Raw genomic sequence first — 18,283 nt, forward strand, 5'->3', positions numbered from 1 at the left:
TTGCAACCTAAGATCCCGAGAACAAGGTCCTTTCTTTTGTTGTTTTGTGTTTTTCTTTTTCCTTTTGTTTGGTGTCCAAGAGAGTTGACCATGACCTAGTTCTAACCCATTTTGTTATAGAAGGTTAGGCACTAAATTGACATAACTACAAGTAATGTACCAACATTATTATACATAAATAAAACCAGTGTTTTGTGAATAATGTATATATTGTCTTGTGAACTATGTTTTTTGGATTATGTGAATATGTTTTAGATTAGGTAGGAAATCATGCACCACGTTTATTAAAGCTGTTTTTATAGATATGGCTAACGATGAAAATGGTACCGGATCATCATCCAATATAGCCGACCCAATGGAAAAGGTTGTGGAAAGAGCTATTACTAGTTTCTTATAAGCCTTGCAAAACAATGGGTTACTAGAACATCGAGAAGGGACAACTACAATTAAGCAGTTCCAAGACCTGAAACCTTCCACGTTCACAGGAGGTTCAAACCCATTGCTAGTTGAAGCTTGGGTTAAAGAAATGGAAAAGATTTTTCGTGCCCTACCCTGCACAGAAATACATAAAGTGTCCTTCGCTACTTTCACTTTTAAGGAAGATGCGCAGGAATGGTGGCTTCTCACCTTAGAAAATGAAGAGTTTGTGATGTGGGCGAGATTCCTAGAAGTGTTCTATGAAAAGTATTTTACAGAATCACTACGGGAGCAGAAGGCATCCGAGTTCCTACATCTGAGGCAAGGAACAATGTCGGTAGTAGAATACGAAAGTAAGTTCACCCGATTTGCACCATATGTTATTCCAACAGAAGTTCGAAAAGTAAGGAACTTTGAAGCAGGATTGGATACTGAAATCCAAGATGGCTATGTGATGAAAGACTGCCCAAAACTCACCAACTCTGAGATGGGTACCTTTGAACTAGTTCAGAAACCAGAAACCGCCACAGGAGGAAAAAAGGAACAGAAGTGCCAAGGGAGAGCTTTTGCGGTAGTACCTGAAAATTCCAATGCTACGGAGAATGTTATAACAGGTACACTTTCTGTCTGTGGTTACTTATCTTATGCTCTCTTTGACTCTGGTTCCACTCATTCTTTTGTTGCACTCTACTTTGTTCCCAAGTTAACGTCAACACCTGAACCATTGGGATGTGCATTATCTGTGGCTTTTCCATCTGGTGTCTCCCCCCTTAGTATAAAGACATACAAGTCCTGTGTTATATCCCTAAAAGATGAAACTTTGTATGTCGATCTTATTCCACTCTGCATTAGTAGCTTTGACATAATCTTAGGAATGGATTGGCTTGCGGTGAACCATGCCTCTATTGACTGTACAACCAAAAATGTCTTTTTCAATGACCTCCACCAACGCGAGCTAGTCTTCGAAGGAACTGGAGTTTCTATCCCTCCATATTTGATATCCTCCGTGATAGCCTAATGACTTTTGAAAAAAGGTTGTAGTGGTTATATGTGTTATGTGGTCGACACCCAGTAAATAGACCCAACACTCGATTCAATAGCTGTCGTTCGAGAATTTCCTGATATTTTTCCTGAAGAGGTACCTTGTACTTTAGTTGATTGAGAAATCGAATTCACCATTGAAACTTAACCCAATACATAACCGATCTCTAAAACTCCTTACTGCATATCAATGACGGAATTGAAGGAACAAAAAACCCAACTCCAGGAACTTTTGGACAAATGCTTCATTTGACCAAGTATCTCACTATGGGGAGCTCCAGTACTATTCGTAAAGAAAAAGGATGGCACGATGAGGTTATGCATCGATTACCGAGAGCTGAACAAAGTCACCATTAAGAATCAATACCCCTTGCCAAGAATCGACGATTTGTTTGACCAACTTCAAGCCGCCCAAGTATTCTCCAAAATCGATTTGTGTTCTAGTTATCATTAACTAAAAGTCAAAATAGAAAGCATCGAGAAGATGGCATTCAGAACACGTTACGGGCACTATGAGTTTCTCGTTATGCCATTTGGCGTCACAAATGCTCCAGCGGCCTTCATGGACCTCATGAACAGAGTGTTCAAACCATGTCTTGATGAATTCGTTATCGTCTTTATTGACGACATTCTTGTATACTCCAAGTCATCAGAGGATCATGAGCAACACTTACGAACAGTGCTGTAAACACTACATGATCACAAACTTTATGCCAAGTTAAAGAAATGAGAATTCTAGATCACTAGTGTACACTTTCTCAGTCACGTCATTAATAAGAATGGCATCTCGGTTGACCCCCAAAAAGTTACAGCAATCGTGGATTGGCCACGACCTACTAACGTGTCCGAGATTCAAAGTTTCTTGGGTCTATCCGGCTATTACTGATGCTTCGTTCAAGATTTCTCGAAGATAATATCACCCTTGACCTAGCTAACTCAGAAGAACACACCCTTTGAATGGACTAATAAGTAAGAACGTTGCTTCCAAAAGTTGAAAAATAGGCTTGTGACAGCTCCTATACTAGCACTCCCCATGGGAACTAACGGGTTCGTAAATTATAGCGATGCCTCATACAATGGTTTGGGTTGCATTTTTATGCAAAATGGAAAAGTCATTACTTATGCCTCATGCCAACTAAAGCCTCACGGGAAGAATTACCCAACCCATGATCTGGAATTGGCCACAGTAATCTTTGCCCTCAAAATCTAGAGTCATTATCTTTGCAGAGCAACCTGCAAAATTTACACAGGTCATAAGAGCCTTAAATATCTGTTTATGCAAAAGGGACTGAATATGCGGCAGTGACGATGGCTAGAATTTATGAAAGACTACGATGTAGAGATCCATCACCATCTAGGCAAAGCCAACGTGGTAGCAGATGCGTTGAGTCGAAAGGCTACCAGAAGTTTGGCATGTACCCTCATCCACCACAAGATCAATGGATTGCTCGCCAACATAATCATGGAACCCATGTTGATTGAAGAAATTAGAGCACGCCAATATGAAGATAAACTTCTGAAGAAAAAGTACAAGGAGCAGAGAAGTACGCTTGATCCTGACTTCACTATAAGCAATGGGATGCTAAAATTTCAAAATCGAATTTGCGTACTTGACATACCAGAGCTCAAGAAAAAGATACTAGTGAACGCCCATTGCTCAAGGTCTATAGTCCACCCTGGCAATACAAAGATGTACCACGATCTAAAGGAACACTGCTAGTGGATAGGGATGAAAAAAGACATAACAAGCCACGTCTCCAAGTGCTTGAATTGTCAATGTATTAAAACGGAACACCAGAGACCCGCAGGAACTCTGCAACCACTCCCTATTCCTGAATGGAAATGGAAGCACATTCTGATGGACTTCGTGGTTAGGCTACCACAATCAGTCTCAAAGAATGATGCAACATGGGTTATCGTAGATCGGTTAACAAAGTCGGCACATTTTTTGCCAATCCGAATCACATACCCCCTTAATAAGTTTGCCACTTTGTACATCAAAGAAATCATTCGATTGCATGGTACTCCAGTTTCAATCGTGTCTGACCGAGACCCTCGCTTTGCATCTCATTTCTGGAACAAATTGTAAGAAGCTTTGGGAATTACATTGAAATTTAGCACTACTTACCACCCGCAAACTAATGGACAATCTGAAAGAACAATCCAGACCTTGGAAGACATGTTACGTGTATGAGTACTAGACTTCAAAGGTAATTGGGATGAGCACCTACCCTTAGTAGAATTTGCCTATAACAATAGTTTCCAAGCAAACATTAGAATGGCACCTTACGAAGCACTGTATGGAAGAAGATGTCGGTCACCCTTGTGTTGGACAAAAATTAGAGACAGGAAACTATTAGGTCCCGAAATTTTGCAAATAACAAGTGATAAAATTTAACTCATCCAATAGCGAATTCCCATTGCTTAAAGCCACTAGAAAAGGTATGCAGATACGCAGAGACGAGATTTGGAATTTCAGGTAGGAGAACACTTTTGCTTAAAGGTCTCACCAACTAGGGGAGTCATTCGATTTGGAAAACGAGGAAAATTGAACCCGCGTTACGTTAGACCATTTGAAATACTAAAGAGAATTGGCCCTGTAGCATACCGTCTTGCTCTTTCATCAGAACTGTCCAATGTTCACAATGTGTTCTACGTTTTGATGCTTCGACAGTATCTTCAAGATCCAGAACATGTTATTAACTATGAAAACCTGAACGTTCAAGAAGATCTCTTTTATGAAGAACAACCGGTACAGATTCTTGACCGTCATGATCAGATTCTCCGAAACAAAGACTATATCCTTTGTCAAAGTCTTATGGCGAAATGATCATGTCGAAGAAGCTACGTGGGAAGCAGAAAGTCAAATGTGGGCTCGATATCCACATCTTTTCAAAAATTAAGGTACGACAAGTTTGAGGACAAACTTCCATTTAGAATGGGAGAAATGTTACACCTTAAGTATTTAATTAATACCACAACCAATCACATAAAATAATTAATTTTATGATAGTATGCGATAACGTGTAATTTAATTAACATGTGGAGTTATTGTGCAATTATTCTATTAATTAGGATTAATGTAAAATGAAGCAGGGTTATTGTAAATAAATTATAGTGTGGAGTGGATAAGCTCCACACACACACACACACACACACACACACACACACACAAAAAAAAACGATGGCTTATCACCATCCTAATGTATAGGATGGTGAATAAGCATATAGCTTAGGTAAATAACCATATACTTTAGGTGAGTCACCTACCTAGAGAGACAGATGGGAATTGGGCAATTGACACCTGTTGAGTGGTGGCAAAACGTACCACATGTCAAATAGAGACCACACATACTTTCCCTATAAAGAGTTCAGGACTCTATGGCCGAGATCACCAAGCTTCGAAAGAAATATACATACGGGGTTTAACGAGACAATATTAGAAAAGTGAAGGCTAAAGGTTAATGGTCAATATTTAGGTAGGTTATATTATACCTTGAATTACCATAATATACTTTATGAATGTTTTGAGTTATCATAATTTATTTTATATAATTATATTTTATGGTTATGTTAATGTTTCAATTACGTGAATTATTTTTTGGAACTCTATTTGCTTAAGTTGAAACCCATGGATATGTTTATTTAAATTTTAGAAATTATTTGACAATGATTTTAGAAACATTATTTTTGAATAAGTACCACCAAGGAGGTCTTACGCCTTAGGAACTTAAATAATTACTGGCCATCTGAATTGTCACTTTTGATCCTCTGATAGTCCAATTTCTTGGGGGACTTAAATAACCTTTGACCCTCTGATTAGTAACGCTGTGATCCTCTGTTTTGTTCTGTACCGTAGTTATAATTATTTTGTTTATATGATTTATGTATTATATGTCAAATGATTTCCGCATTATATACTTTGTATTTTAATATCAAGCTCTATTTAGCCAATAATTATCCACGGTGAATTTAATGCCCTTATACTCTTAGTATAATATTTTTCACTCTGCCATGTGTTTATAGTTGTTAAAACCCTTTCAAGTGAAGAAATTTAAAGAATGATGGTTTTATCCCATGGATCAAAACCCAAATGTGATATGAATGTCATGTTTTTTTTTTCCCCTTGTAATCATTATCTGACCAATGTTACATTGTTACATAAATAATAATTTCCATGTACAGTTTGGATATTTATCTACATCTTTTATTTTATTCCGCTGCATTATTTAATTTAATTACTTGGAATTAATTTGAGAAATTTTAGAATTAGCTATTTACGAACCCAGCCCTGGCCGCCGAAACGGGTTGTGACATAATGAATAACAAAAACGAGTCAATATTATTTAACGGGTAATGTTATACAAATAAATCTTTTATACAAAAACTTTGTTCAGAATGACATGCATTCTGTGGTCTTTTCGCTAAAATATCCACCATTATGCATTATAATTATAAAATGCAATTGTTACATAATTTTAAAAAGAAATGTTTGAGAGCTCTAGAGAGAAAGCTCTTGTCAGGACCCAAATCCGTCCTTATAGGTTTAGCGTCGTAACCGGCCAGTAATCCGTGATTACCAAAGGTTTGCTTAACAATAAAATAATGACAATAACACAATAATAGGGGGCTGGTGGAAGCTAATCAATAATAGAAAATAATGTCTAATGAGCTGTGATGACTTAAATGAACAAAAAAACTCTTATATACTTATATATGCACACACTTAAGTTCATAAAACACTTATATACAAAACAAGACACAAGTTAGGGAATTAAATTCCATGATCAAAAACAGTACAACAAAAGTCAAAGATAAATCTTGTCACTCGAATCATTACAAGAGGCTGAATCTAAACCACCCAAGAAACCTTGACACGTGCAATAGTTTGGAACCTCGCAATGAGGCATAGTAATTAGCTTGACAGAAATAGGTTTCGGGCTGACGCCGCTAACTCTAATCCGGTGCTCGATCACCTACATACATATAATAAACAATGAGCTAGAACCTAGTGAATAACAACCATGTAAAGGAGTTATGAATGATGTCCTTACAATAATTGAAATAGTCAATTCATTAATTGATCAATTTCTCAATGAATGTGTCATAGCGTATTAATCATTTCGATTCATAATAGTCATACATGGTACATCCAATAGTAGAATAATCGATAGGTCTTGAAGACCGAACAATCATTTGATGGCCATCAATACAGTAACAATAGTTTTAAGAATTGGAACTGACGGAGATCTCTGTAACAATAACAATAACAATAACAATAACAATAACAATAGCAATAACAATATGTTATGGATGCCACGAGTACAGTTCAGAAAAATAAGACAATCATTCATCTGCAAACATTATCCTTTCAATAAAATAATACATTTTTATCAATCAGAAAATAATTATAATGGAAGATAGCTTTACAACAGTGTTACTTACAGTGGGCTCCCTGAAACACGTGCTGAAGATGCATTAAAACTGCGGCATCCAACCTAACAAACAAATTCAAGCACAACAATTTAATACACAGTTCAATCATTCAGTCGGTTCTATTCAGTTCGTTATTTACTTGATCTGTTTTTATTTGATGTTCACTTGTTCGGTTCTAACTTTTTGTTCTCTATTTCCTTCGTGTTCATGAGATACAAATGCACATAGAAAACACTTTAAAACCATAAAAATGGAGGCCCGGAAGGTAGAAAAGTGGAGCAAAAACAAAACTGAGACTGCCCTAAAAATTGCACGTGTGAGGGCACTTGCCGCACGTGCGAAACCACCACCGCACATGTGCCCTGTATGTGCAATTATTTCAGTAGCTGAGCGGAAACAGGGGAGGCTCTTCTACACATGTGGTGCCCCAGGCTGCACATGCGGTCTGGGTTCAAAATGTGTCCAAAAATTGCTTTTGTTTTTGGACCTTCCTCTTTTCACATTCTAACTTCATCTTCATGCAATTCAACTCAAAATCCATGAAAATAACCTTAACTTAGAAGTTTTAACATCAACCACAATTCATAGCTTTAAATCAACTCATTTTTTTCCATGTAAAACAAATCAAACCTTTGAAATGAAATACATATACATAAACATACAAGTTTGAGTTTTAAAGCCTCAAATCCCGTGAAATTTCCTTTCAATTTTGAAGACTCATGCATGAAATGAAGTGTACAAGAACAAATTTTCATGCAATTATACATGCATGTTGAGTTTGAAAGCTAATTCATCATATTCTTCCAATTTAAGACATATTCATGTTAAACTCTTATTCTTTTGAACAAAACTTCTAATTTATGCTTGAATTCATCTTGATTCCACTTAAATCCTATGAGTTCATGTGTATTATAACTCAATTTTATGGAATGAGAGATGAATTCCTACCTTAAAGGAATCAATTTGTTGAAGGCTGTGAAGTTCTTTCCCTTTCTCCTTCTTGAACTCTTTCTTTTTCTCTAGAGGTCTCTACAATGTTTGTCTCCAAGAATTCCCACTTAGTCTCTCTCTTTTCTTATTGTGTTAAAGAATAGGCTCAAGGATATGCAATTAGCCTCTAATTATTCTAGACTTACACTTAAGTGGCAAATTAAATTAAATATCAAATTCACTCACATTAAATTAATTCTTATCAAATTATGATCTCAATTAAACTAAATTTAAATAAACTAATGTGAATTAGGCTCTAATTGCCTATCCAAATATTTAATTTTAACTTGTTAAAATTTCTGAATCAGACAGATTTATTTCGTCCCTTTACATATCTGTTCACAATAATAAAGTTCAAATAATCACATTGCAATCCATAACACATAATTACATAATTAACAATAAATACATAATTAATATAATTAATTTACTTAATTAAGAAGGTGGTTGTCACAGCTCTAATAGTTTTAATTTGTGTGTGGGCCCATCTGATGTGATGTTTTGATCTTATTTGTTTTTTTTTTTTTTTGATTTTTCATATCACTAGAGCTCAATTAGAGCTCTAGTTTTAGAGGGATGAATCATTGTTGAATTCTAGATCTTTATTTACCTAACTTTTTTTTTTGAACAATTTATTTACCTAACTTGTAATTTTTTTTTATTTCATCATTAATTAAAAACACAAAAAAAAAAATCACTTTATACACTAAGCGGATGTTTAGAATGCTTCAAATAAATATAATTTTTTAATTTTTTATGAAAAAAATTGTATAAAAAAATAAAAATATAATGTGATTCAAAATAATAAAAAGATAAAAAAGTATAATTTGTAGAGAATGCCAAATACTACTACAAATACCTAATAATAACCAACCTTCTAGTAAGCTCTACTGAGGAGGGTTCATCTCATGAAACTCACGTGAAGAGAGAATTATGTATGGTTCTCCACAACAAGAACTACAACTCCGTGGTGGGCTAAGCAAGTCAAAACGTAAACAAACTTTTCTAACAATTTGCATTATCAACCCAAATGGCTGCGTAAATATAATTGTTTGACTCAATGAATAATTAGTTGCATCGAGTAGCGTGCAAGTCGTGCTAGTGGAGCGTTTTAATAAGTCAGGTGATATCTGGCGTTTTATTTATAGTTATTTACATCACGTTCTCTTAATTATTAATAAATATTATTTTATTTTTTTATTTTGAATTCATAAATTTTGTAAATATTAGTTTGAAGTTTTTTTAAACATCTTTTTTATTAACTTATTTTCATTTTCGGTAAATTTTTTTTAATTTTTCAAAAAATTTTAGGTGTGTGGATTCTACTTGACGAAATGAATCGAAAAATTAAAATTTAAAAAAAAAAATTAGAATAGACAACAAAAAAGAAAAAAAACCAAAAAATAGTAAACTTTTTTTTGGCTTATTTTATTTTTTCCATTGTTTTTAATTAAAAAAATTTTTAGATTCATCACAAGACGGATTGAAAAAATAACATTTTTTGACATAATTTCAAAAAAAGTCATTAAAAAAAAAAACAAAAACAAAAACAAAAATTAGAGGAAAAGGTGGCTTTTTAATTTGTTCTAAAACAACTTTAAACTATAAAAATGTGTTACTTTCATCATAGCAAACCATTAAAAGACTTCTTTCAAAATAGGTGTATTGTTATATGATTTTCATAATTAAAAAAATTTATGTGTATAAATTTATAAATGAGGAATTAAATTAATATTTATTAATAATTAAAAGAATAGTATAATTAATTATCTTGTATATGCAAAGAGCAAGCAGTCAGTCTAGTCTGTCATACCTAGATTCAGGACATTACAGCTCATTTCTTAGCTCCAAAGTCAAATTAAAAATGCCATTCTTTGCTTTTTGAAGCCCCACCCATCTTGTCTCTCTTTTGACCCTTACTTCAAAAAAAAAAAAAAAAAAAAAAAAAAGAAGAAAAAACGGAAGAAGAGCTAATCAAACAATTATTGTCATATTTCAAAATTCCAATCCAAATGAGCGGGTGCCTCTTTGCGACTCTTATGACGAGAAGTTGAAATTACTTTGTTAAAGTTATTTTTGGTTTGTTATAATATAATTTTTTTTGGTTAGATATATAACTTTAATGATTAATATGTCATTTTCACACAATCGATTCTCATATTATTTTTAAAAAATTCTATTTCCACTCACTAAGCGTTTTTACTCTACATATTTAATGAATTTTTTCAGAATCACAATTTTATCTTTTAACAAAATTATCATTTCACTCACCACCATCTCACCTACACATCTCACAATTTTTCCATACACATCTCACCCACCACCATCTCACCAGCTACTTCACCGACAGTCACCGCTGGCCATCGCCTCCTATGTCCAAACCTTAGCCGTATACAACATTTCCTTTCACTTTCCCCACTCGTTTCAGTCCCTACAAATCACTTATCAGTCTTGTATATCAGTGATTTAATGCGACTTAGGAGCATAATTGATCATTTGGTTACACAACAAACCATTTAATATGCTTGAAACCTTTAAGTTATAGATGAAATGCTTGAGATCTATAAGTTAAATCTGATGTAAATCATAGAGTGGAGTTGATTTCCATCCCAAGTTTCTGATAGAATTCCAGATAGTGAATTGAGAAGGCATGAAGTTCCTCCGTCCCTTGACTCTCTCTTCTTTTCATTTTCTCATATTGTCTAAGGCTTTGGTAGGATCCATGTTGTGGCAGAGGAATTTTCTTCTTTTTCATTCATTCATTTTTTTTCCCTTATTTTTTATAATAATATCTGATAAGAAGTAATTTCTGAAAGAAAATAATCTCAAGGAACGACAACATAATTGCAGTTACAGACTCTGATCTCACATTTTCAGAAATCCTTAGGTAATTACATTGCACCTGGAGAAGTTGTGTCCTTGATGATGGATAGGATGACATGGATTGGTTGTGAACATTTGTGCATCCAATTAACTTTGAAATAAGATTCTGTATACTACTACTTTAGTTTTATGAATGTTACTTTTTTAGACACTTTTTTTTTTCCTCTAAAATTTCTTTGGTTGCTTAACAGATCAAAATCTAATTTGGTTTAATGTGCTACTTAACAGGATGGCATTCTTAAAGCTTGGACATGCATTTTGTTTCCTTCCTTTTGTATGAACTGGATTGACTGTGCAAGTTAATGGATACTTTGAGGTTTCATCAAATTGGCGTGGCATTTGGTATGGAGCTAATATGGACAAAAGTGGAAAAATTCGTTCTCTCTAGAACATGCTTCTTTTAGAAGAAGTTGTGGCCCCTAGTTTTAGGCTGAGAGGCTGGGAAGGGGCAGTGGTTGATGTTGTCATTACCGCCATCACCGGTAGTTGGTATAGTTAGGGTTAAGGTTTTTGGAATGAGAAATAATGGAAGAAGAGGATGTGCACAGAGAAGGTGAGAGTACATCTGGAATGTGAAGTGTAGGGACATATTTTGTGAATGACAGCACATGGCCAAGGTGATGTCGAAGTGTCAGCCGAGGTGATCTTGGCTAGGCCGAGGTTGTTTGCGGAGATGCTGGAATCCGAGATGAGTGGATAAGGGACAAGAGTCCTAGAGCAGGGGAGGATCTCAATCTAGATAAAGATAAAGTTCTTAGGGAGTTTATCCCTATCTAGCTGAGAGTCCAAGATGAGCATTAAGCCTGAGTCCACTGAAGTAAGGCTTCTGTAGGGATCAGGTCGGTGCTAGCTATAAAAGCAGGGCTCCACCGTGGGTCTCAAAGAGGTGTGATATGCTGTGAGCGATAAGTTCTTTCTTGTGAGTTAAGCACAATTTGCTATCTTTGAGAGATATTTGATTAGTGACTTGAGCGTCGTAGTGCCCCCAGATGGATGAACCACCATTGGATTCTTATCTTTCTATGGCAGGTTGTTCAGGCTTAATCTATTCTGCCGGTGCTCTCTAGCTGAGTTCCCTCTCTTGGTTATGTGGTCAAAAATCAACACCCACAATTTGGCGTCATCTGTGGGAATGTAAGGAGAATAGATGGCCAACGACGGGTAGAAAAAAAAGACTGGGGACGACGTCCCATGTGAGAGTAGTAAACATGCTGATCCTAACATTGAGGAAGAAAACTGTGATAAAGGAACACAGGATCTGAATCTTGTGCAGAACGACATCGGCAAAGATGGAGACGTCCCAAAGAAATTAGGCCGAGATAAGTATTACAATGAAAGTGACCTCCAGGTATGGAAAGATAGATGTCTAAGGAGGGACGACGAGATGAAGGGAATGGCCAACAAGTTGGTAGATCTATAATCGGTTGTCAACTTCATGATGAAGAACAATGTCATACAACCACCGTTTTCATTGCAGGACACGCCGATGCTAGGGGCCAAGATTGACACCTAGAAAGGAGGGTAGAAAACAATCCTAGCAATCCCACAACATGGCAGGAAAAAGAAGCCCTCACATCAGCCTTCACGGGATGTCGGGCGAGGAGAGTCGATTAGAGGTGACTCGTAGAGGACACCTCGGACTAGGGGGACATATGTCAAAGGGCCTCAGAATATCCAAGGAAAGGGCCTGTGTTTTGACACGATGAATGAAGAGAAGTCCAAGGGGACACATAACGATACTGGGAGTAGCGCACCAAAAAGACTGAAATCCGTTGATACCCGAGCTTCTAGTCGGACTAAGGAGGATTTAAAGGACTACCTCCAGAGGAAGCGGTAGAATGCCGAGGTCACATCCCCCATCAAATCGAGAACGCCGTTCTTAGTTGAGTTGGATAGGTTTGAGGCCCCAAAAAGGTTTCATATGCCAAGGTTCCAAATTTATGATAGTAAGTCTGATCCGAACTTCCATGTTGGCTTATATCTGAATTCGATGGTTTTGTATACCGGGAATGAACCGTTGCTGTGCAAGGTGTTGCCCTCATCCTTTAGGAAAATCGCATCGGATTGGTTTCACAAGTTACCGAAAGGAACTGTGAAGAATTGGGAAGGCCTAGCCAAGATGTTTGTGGCCAGGTTTGTTACAAACAAGTTGTAGCCACTAAAGGGTAGACTCCCTGATGGCTTTGAAAATTAGCGAGGGTGAAGGCCTCAGGGCTTATGCCAAAAGGTATTATGAGGTGTTCAACCGAATACTGGAATGTAACCAGGAATTGGCGGTCGTGTCTTTTAAGAATGACCTGGAAGATGAATGCCCACTTCGAAAGTCGCTGGCAAAAATTCTACCAAAGAGTATGGAGGAGCTCATGGCACGGATCGAGAAATATGCCAGAGCAGAAGAGGACACGCCGGGAAATAAGGCACGCAAATAGGAGAAGAGGAACGGCTCGTCGAAACGAGGCCGAGGTAATACTAGTTTTAACAAGCAGGAAATAGGGCTGGGGACTGCACAGGCAGTCACCATTGTGTTCCGAATCCTAGTTTACAAAGTTCTAGAAAGGATCAGGAACCAGTCGTATTATAGAGCACCGGAGAAGATCCCTGGCGAGTTCATGGGAAGGAGCCTTAGGAAGCACTTCGCCTACCACAATGAGGACGTACACCAGACTCAAGGGTGCAGAGCCCTGAAGACGCACTTGGAAGACCTGGTCAGACAGGGTCACTTGAGGGACTTAGTAAATGAGGCTAGAACGAGGAAAGAGCATGCAAGGCTTCTCCCGGCACCAGCGACACCACCCCCGCCATAACCACAACAAGCAGAACCTTAGGTGATTAATGTGATCCACTTGAAGGTTAATGAGAATGATATACGAGGAGAGACCCAGAGGGTGAAACACTTACAGTATGTGTGTCAGGTCCAGCAAAAGAGGCCTAGGACAAACGAGTACCACAGACAGATGGTTTCCTTTACTGAGGCAGACCTAGACATGGTGCAGCATCCACACAATGATGCTCTGGTGGTAACCTTCAAGGTGGAAGAATACCAGGTAAGGCGCATTCTGATCGACCAAGGTAGTTCTTGTGACATCATATATATCAAATGTTACAAGGAGCTTGGCCTTTACCGAGATGATTTGAAGTAGTCCAACAGCCCAATGGAATGCCGACATGGCCCCTGGAAGCAATAAATTTGGAGGCGCGGCAGGCACCAGGAAGGTAAGCACAGAGTTTACAGTAACTGACACCCCTTCCCCTTATAATATTATCCTGGGAAGGCCATGGTTACACGCAATGAGGGTTGCTCCCTTAACACTGCACTGGCTTTGCGGTTTCTAACTGAACAGAGGATTGAGGAAGTCAGAAAGGATCAAGTGTAGGCAAAGAATTTCTCTAGGGTAATAATGAAATCCACTTGCAACGTGCAAGAGGCAGAGAAAATGGAAGTACGAAGACCTAGAAGTTCTAGATGATGTCGGTAAAGAACCGACCGAGAAGAGTGAGGAAGCCTTGAAGAAAACTCTCGTCCAAGAGAGGGATGAAGAGCGCTTCTTTCTTCTCAGCTCAAGGTTGGCCGAGGATGAGGAAAGAGAATTAGAGGCTTTCTTATGGGTCAACATAGAAGTTTTTGCCTGGATGCCATATGAGATGCTAGGTATTGATCCCGAGGTCACATGCCATATGCTTAATGTAGACAGGACGGCCAGACCTGTCATCCAATGAGCGAGGAGGCTGACATTAATGCATGTTGATGCAGTTGAAGGGGAAGTGGACAAACTGTTGGAAGTCAAAGCCATTCGTTAGGTAAACTACCCTACTTGACTATCTAATATAGTGGTTGTGAAAAAGAAGAACGACAAGTTGAGGGTTTGTGTTAACTTCACCATCCTAAATAAGGCTTTTCCCAAGGACAGTTTCCCACTCCCCAAGATTGATCAGCTGGTGGATACTACTTCAGGGCATGAGAGGATGAACTTTCTAGATGCTTACAGAGGATACCACCAAATAGCAATACATCCCCTTGACGAGGAGAATACTGCATTTATCACCCCAAATGGGCTGTACTACTACAGAGTGATGCCTTTCGGGTTGAAAAATACAAGAGCAACCTATTAGAGGTTAGTGGCCAAGATGTTCAGACATCTGATTAGCAAGACAATAAAAGTATACATCGACGACATGGTCGTAAAGACCAAAGAACCTGGGAATCATCTGGCCAACTTGAATGCAGTTTTTGATATCCTAAGAACATATCGGCTCCGACTTAATGCTTCGAAATGTGCATTTGGAGTCTGGTCTGGTAAGTTCCTAGGGTACTTGATCACCAGAAGGGGCATTGAGGCAAGCCCAGATCAAATCAAGGTCACCCTTGACTTAAAGAGCTCGACATTAGCAAAACAAGTGCAGATGTTGACTGAAAGGGCCGCAGCCCTGAACAGGTTTATAAGTAGAAGTTCAGATAAGTGTAAACCATTTTTTAGTTTGTTTAAAAAGGCCACAGATTTCTTGTGGACAAAGGAGTGCGAAGCCGCCTTAGCTGACTTGAAAAAATACTTGACAACTGCCCCAGTTCTGTCAAACCTAATACCTGGAGAAGAAATGTTCTTATACTTGGCAGTTTCATAACACGCAGTGAGTGCTGCGGTAATCAGAGAAGAGAAGGGAGAACAAAGGGTAGTATACTATGTGAGTAACACCTTAGCAAGTGCAGAGACCAGGTACTTACCCCTGGAAAAATTGACACTAGCCCTGGTGATGGCTTCGAAAACACTGAATCACTACTTCCAAGCCTATAAGATTGTGGTATCGACTGAGCAACCTTTAAAGTCCCTGTTGCAGCAAGGAGACCTGACATGTAGGGTAGCCAGATGGGCAGTAGTGTTGGGCCAATATAACTTGGAGTTTAGGCCTCGGACAACAATTAAAAGCTAGGTTCTGGCCGACTTTGTGGCTGAGTTCACCCCTGGAGCCATCCCGTGTCAGATTCCGGTGAGCTATAGCCTGGGATGTTCAGGGGAGCAGGAAGAAACCCAACTGGCGCCCAAGAACCCCACTCAAGTGAAATAGAAGAAAGAAGAGAAACCAAAGCCCTGCGACATCTATATCGGCGACTCCTTCTGCTTGTTTGTTTATGGAAGTTCAAACTGTCAAGGAGCGGGGACAGGAATAGTGTTAGTATCGCCAGATGGGCGAACGTTAGAGCAGTCTATTCGTTTGGAGTTCATGACCTCAAATAATGAAGCAGAGTATGAGGCACTGATCGCAGGGTTAAAGTTAGCAACAGTAATGGAAGCCGATGAGGTGGTAATCTTCTGTGACTTCCAACTTATTGTGAATCAGACAACAGACAAGTATGCAGCCCGAGATGAAAGAATGATAGCCTATGTCAAAGAAGTTGTTAGACTGCTTGCATTGTTCCAGGATTGAAGGCTACAACAAGTTAGCCGAGATAATAAGAATCATGCCGATGCCTTAGCCAACCTAGTTAGTGCAATGAAATCAGAGGAGGCAAGGACAATAATGGTTGATTATTTGTTAGACCCAAGTGTGGAACCAATGATCACAAAGTACGAAGCAATGTGTGTGGAGATGGGTCCAAGTTGGATGGATGCAATATTAATGTTCTTTAGGGATGGCAAGCTGCCAGATCACCAAAAAAAGACACACAAGACCAGATTGAAGTCGGTCAGGTTCAGCCTAACAGCAGATGGCCATCTCTACAGGAGATCCTTTACTGGTCCCCTTTTGAGATGTGTACATTCCCCCCAAATTGAGGACTTTATGTATGAGATTTATGAAGGAGTTTGTGGAAGCTATGTTGGGGGCAGATCACTTGCTCATAGGGCCATCACTCAGGAATACTGGTGGCTCTACATGCAAAAGGATGTTGAAGCCTACGTCAGAAAGTGCGAAAAGTGTCAAAGGTTTGCACCTTTGATACATCAACCAGCAGTAGATTTGAACTCAGTATCCAGCCCTTGGCTATTTGCCCAGTGGGGCATGGATCTTGTTGGACAACTACCCTAAGCAACTGGGCAAAGGAAGTTTCTGCTAGTAGTAATTGACGACTTCACGAAGTGGGTAGAAGCTGAGCCCCTTGCGAAGATTCGAGATATTGATGTGAAGAACTTCATATGGAAGAACATCATCACTAGGTTTGGAATCCCAAGGGCAATAATAGCAAATAATGGTACATAGTTGGATAGTAAGCTAATCAAAAGCTTCTGTGCAAAGTACAAAATCAAGAATTACTACTCCACTCCAAGTTTCCCTCAAAGCAATGATCAAGTAGAAGTATCCAATAAGACTATCCTGGATGGGATCAAGAAGAGGCTGGAAGCAGCAAAAGGGAAGTGGGTGGAAGAGTTGCTCAATGTGCTTTGGGCATATCGAACTACACCGAGAAGATCCACTAAGGAGTCTCTTTTTGCCATGGCTTATGGCACTGAAGTAGTTATCCCACTAGAAATCAGCATCCTTGGAATCAGAACCCAGGGAGTGGAAGATGGGACCAACGAGGCATTCTTAGCCCGAGATTTAGATCTATTGAAAGAAAGAAGGGAGAGAACAATAATTCGACTGGGGGGCATACCAGTAGTAGCTTGCTAGGGCTTATAACAAGAAGGTCAACCCAAGAGAGTTCAAAGTTGGGGACCTCGTCCTGAGGAAAGTTGTCGGCAACAAGAAAGATCTTAGGGAGGGCAAGCTTGGCCTAAACTGGGAGGGGCCTTATAGAATTATCTCGGCTGCCGACAATGGGGCATATCGGCTGGAAGACAGTGATGACAAGGAGTTGCCCAGACCATGGAACACTTGCAATTTGAAGTTTTTTTATCATTAGTTTTTTTTTGTTTTTCGAAGTTCATGTCATAATTAGCCGAAGTAATAATAAAATGTTGGTTTGATTTCTATGAATTTAAAATTTGTGCGATAGGATTGACCAGTCTTATGGCGATGTTTCCAAATGAAACATGAGGAATAATTTAGACTTGCTACATGGCAGAGCTGAATTATACTTGCATATAATAGAGTTAAACTAAGTTGGCTATGTTTCTGAATGAAACATGACGAATAAATTAGACTTATTATATGACAGAGTTGAATTATACTTGCATATAATAGAGTTGAACTAAGTTGGTGATGTTTCTGAATGAAACATGACGAGTAACTTAGACTTATTATATGGCAGAGTTGGATTATACTTACATATAATAAAGTTGAACTAAGTTGGATTACCCTAGACTTGCCATATCGGCAGAGTTGAACTCCGAACGGAACTAAGTTCTCTTCAGTTAGATTAGTAGAGAAACCAAGGTTAATAACCTCGACTAGTCTTTGTTTGAATTTGACTTTGGCAAAAAACCATAAAACGCATAATGTGAACTTAAGAAGAACTTCAGCCCACATTAGGGGGCAAAGAGCAAGAATGATAGATAAACCTAAGAGCTTGGCACTTGTTGAAATTTTTTAGAAAATTTACAAGTCAAAATGGGTTTGACACTTGTTGAAATTTCAGAACAAT

At 38.3% G+C, this 18,283-nt stretch overlaps 3 protein-coding genes across 3 annotated transcripts; all 3 read left to right on the forward strand.

The window, feature by feature from the left end:
* The first annotated feature begins 304 nt into the window (after positions 1-304).
* Positions 305-1,435, forward strand: LOC145812998 (uncharacterized). The gene is made up of 2 exons (XM_082908255.1): positions 305-364; positions 455-1,435. Exons 1-2 carry the CDS (start codon positions 305-307, stop codon positions 1,433-1,435), a joined length of 1,041 nt encoding a protein of 346 aa, XP_082764381.1.
* Positions 1,436-2,779: 1,344 nt separating this feature from the next.
* On the forward strand, positions 2,780-3,178 carry LOC145813004 (uncharacterized). The gene has a single exon (XM_082908261.1). It carries the CDS (start codon positions 2,780-2,782, stop codon positions 3,176-3,178), a length of 399 nt encoding a protein of 132 aa, XP_082764387.1.
* Positions 3,179-3,187: 9 nt separating this feature from the next.
* LOC145813010 (uncharacterized) lies at positions 3,188-4,288 on the forward strand. The gene is made up of 2 exons (XM_082908265.1): positions 3,188-3,479; positions 3,909-4,288. The coding sequence occupies exons 1-2, from the start codon at positions 3,188-3,190 to the stop codon at positions 4,286-4,288; spliced, it is 672 nt and encodes a 223-aa protein (XP_082764391.1).
* Positions 4,289-18,283: the final 13,995 nt, after the last annotated feature.

Source organism: Camellia sinensis, chromosome 2, assembly GCF_055761805.1.
Source record: "Camellia sinensis isolate YWXY chromosome 2, ASM5576180v1, whole genome shotgun sequence".
Lineage (NCBI taxonomy): Eukaryota > Viridiplantae > Streptophyta > Magnoliopsida > Ericales > Theaceae > Camellia > Camellia sinensis.

Coding starts and splice junctions, on each gene's coding strand:
- LOC145812998 (XM_082908255.1), top strand. CDS start 305: ATGGCTAACGATGAAAATGGTACCGGATCATCATCCAATATAGCCGAC. Junction 365..454: donor TAGCCGACCCAATGGAAAAG/GTTGTGGAAAGA, acceptor ACAATTAAGCAG/TTCCAAGACCTGAAACCTTC.
- LOC145813004 (XM_082908261.1), top strand. CDS start 2,780: ATGAAAGACTACGATGTAGAGATCCATCACCATCTAGGCAAAGCCAAC.
- LOC145813010 (XM_082908265.1), top strand. CDS start 3,188: ATGAAAAAAGACATAACAAGCCACGTCTCCAAGTGCTTGAATTGTCAA. Junction 3,480..3,908: donor AGAAATCATTCGATTGCATG/GTACTCCAGTTT, acceptor AAAGGTATGCAG/ATACGCAGAGACGAGATTTG.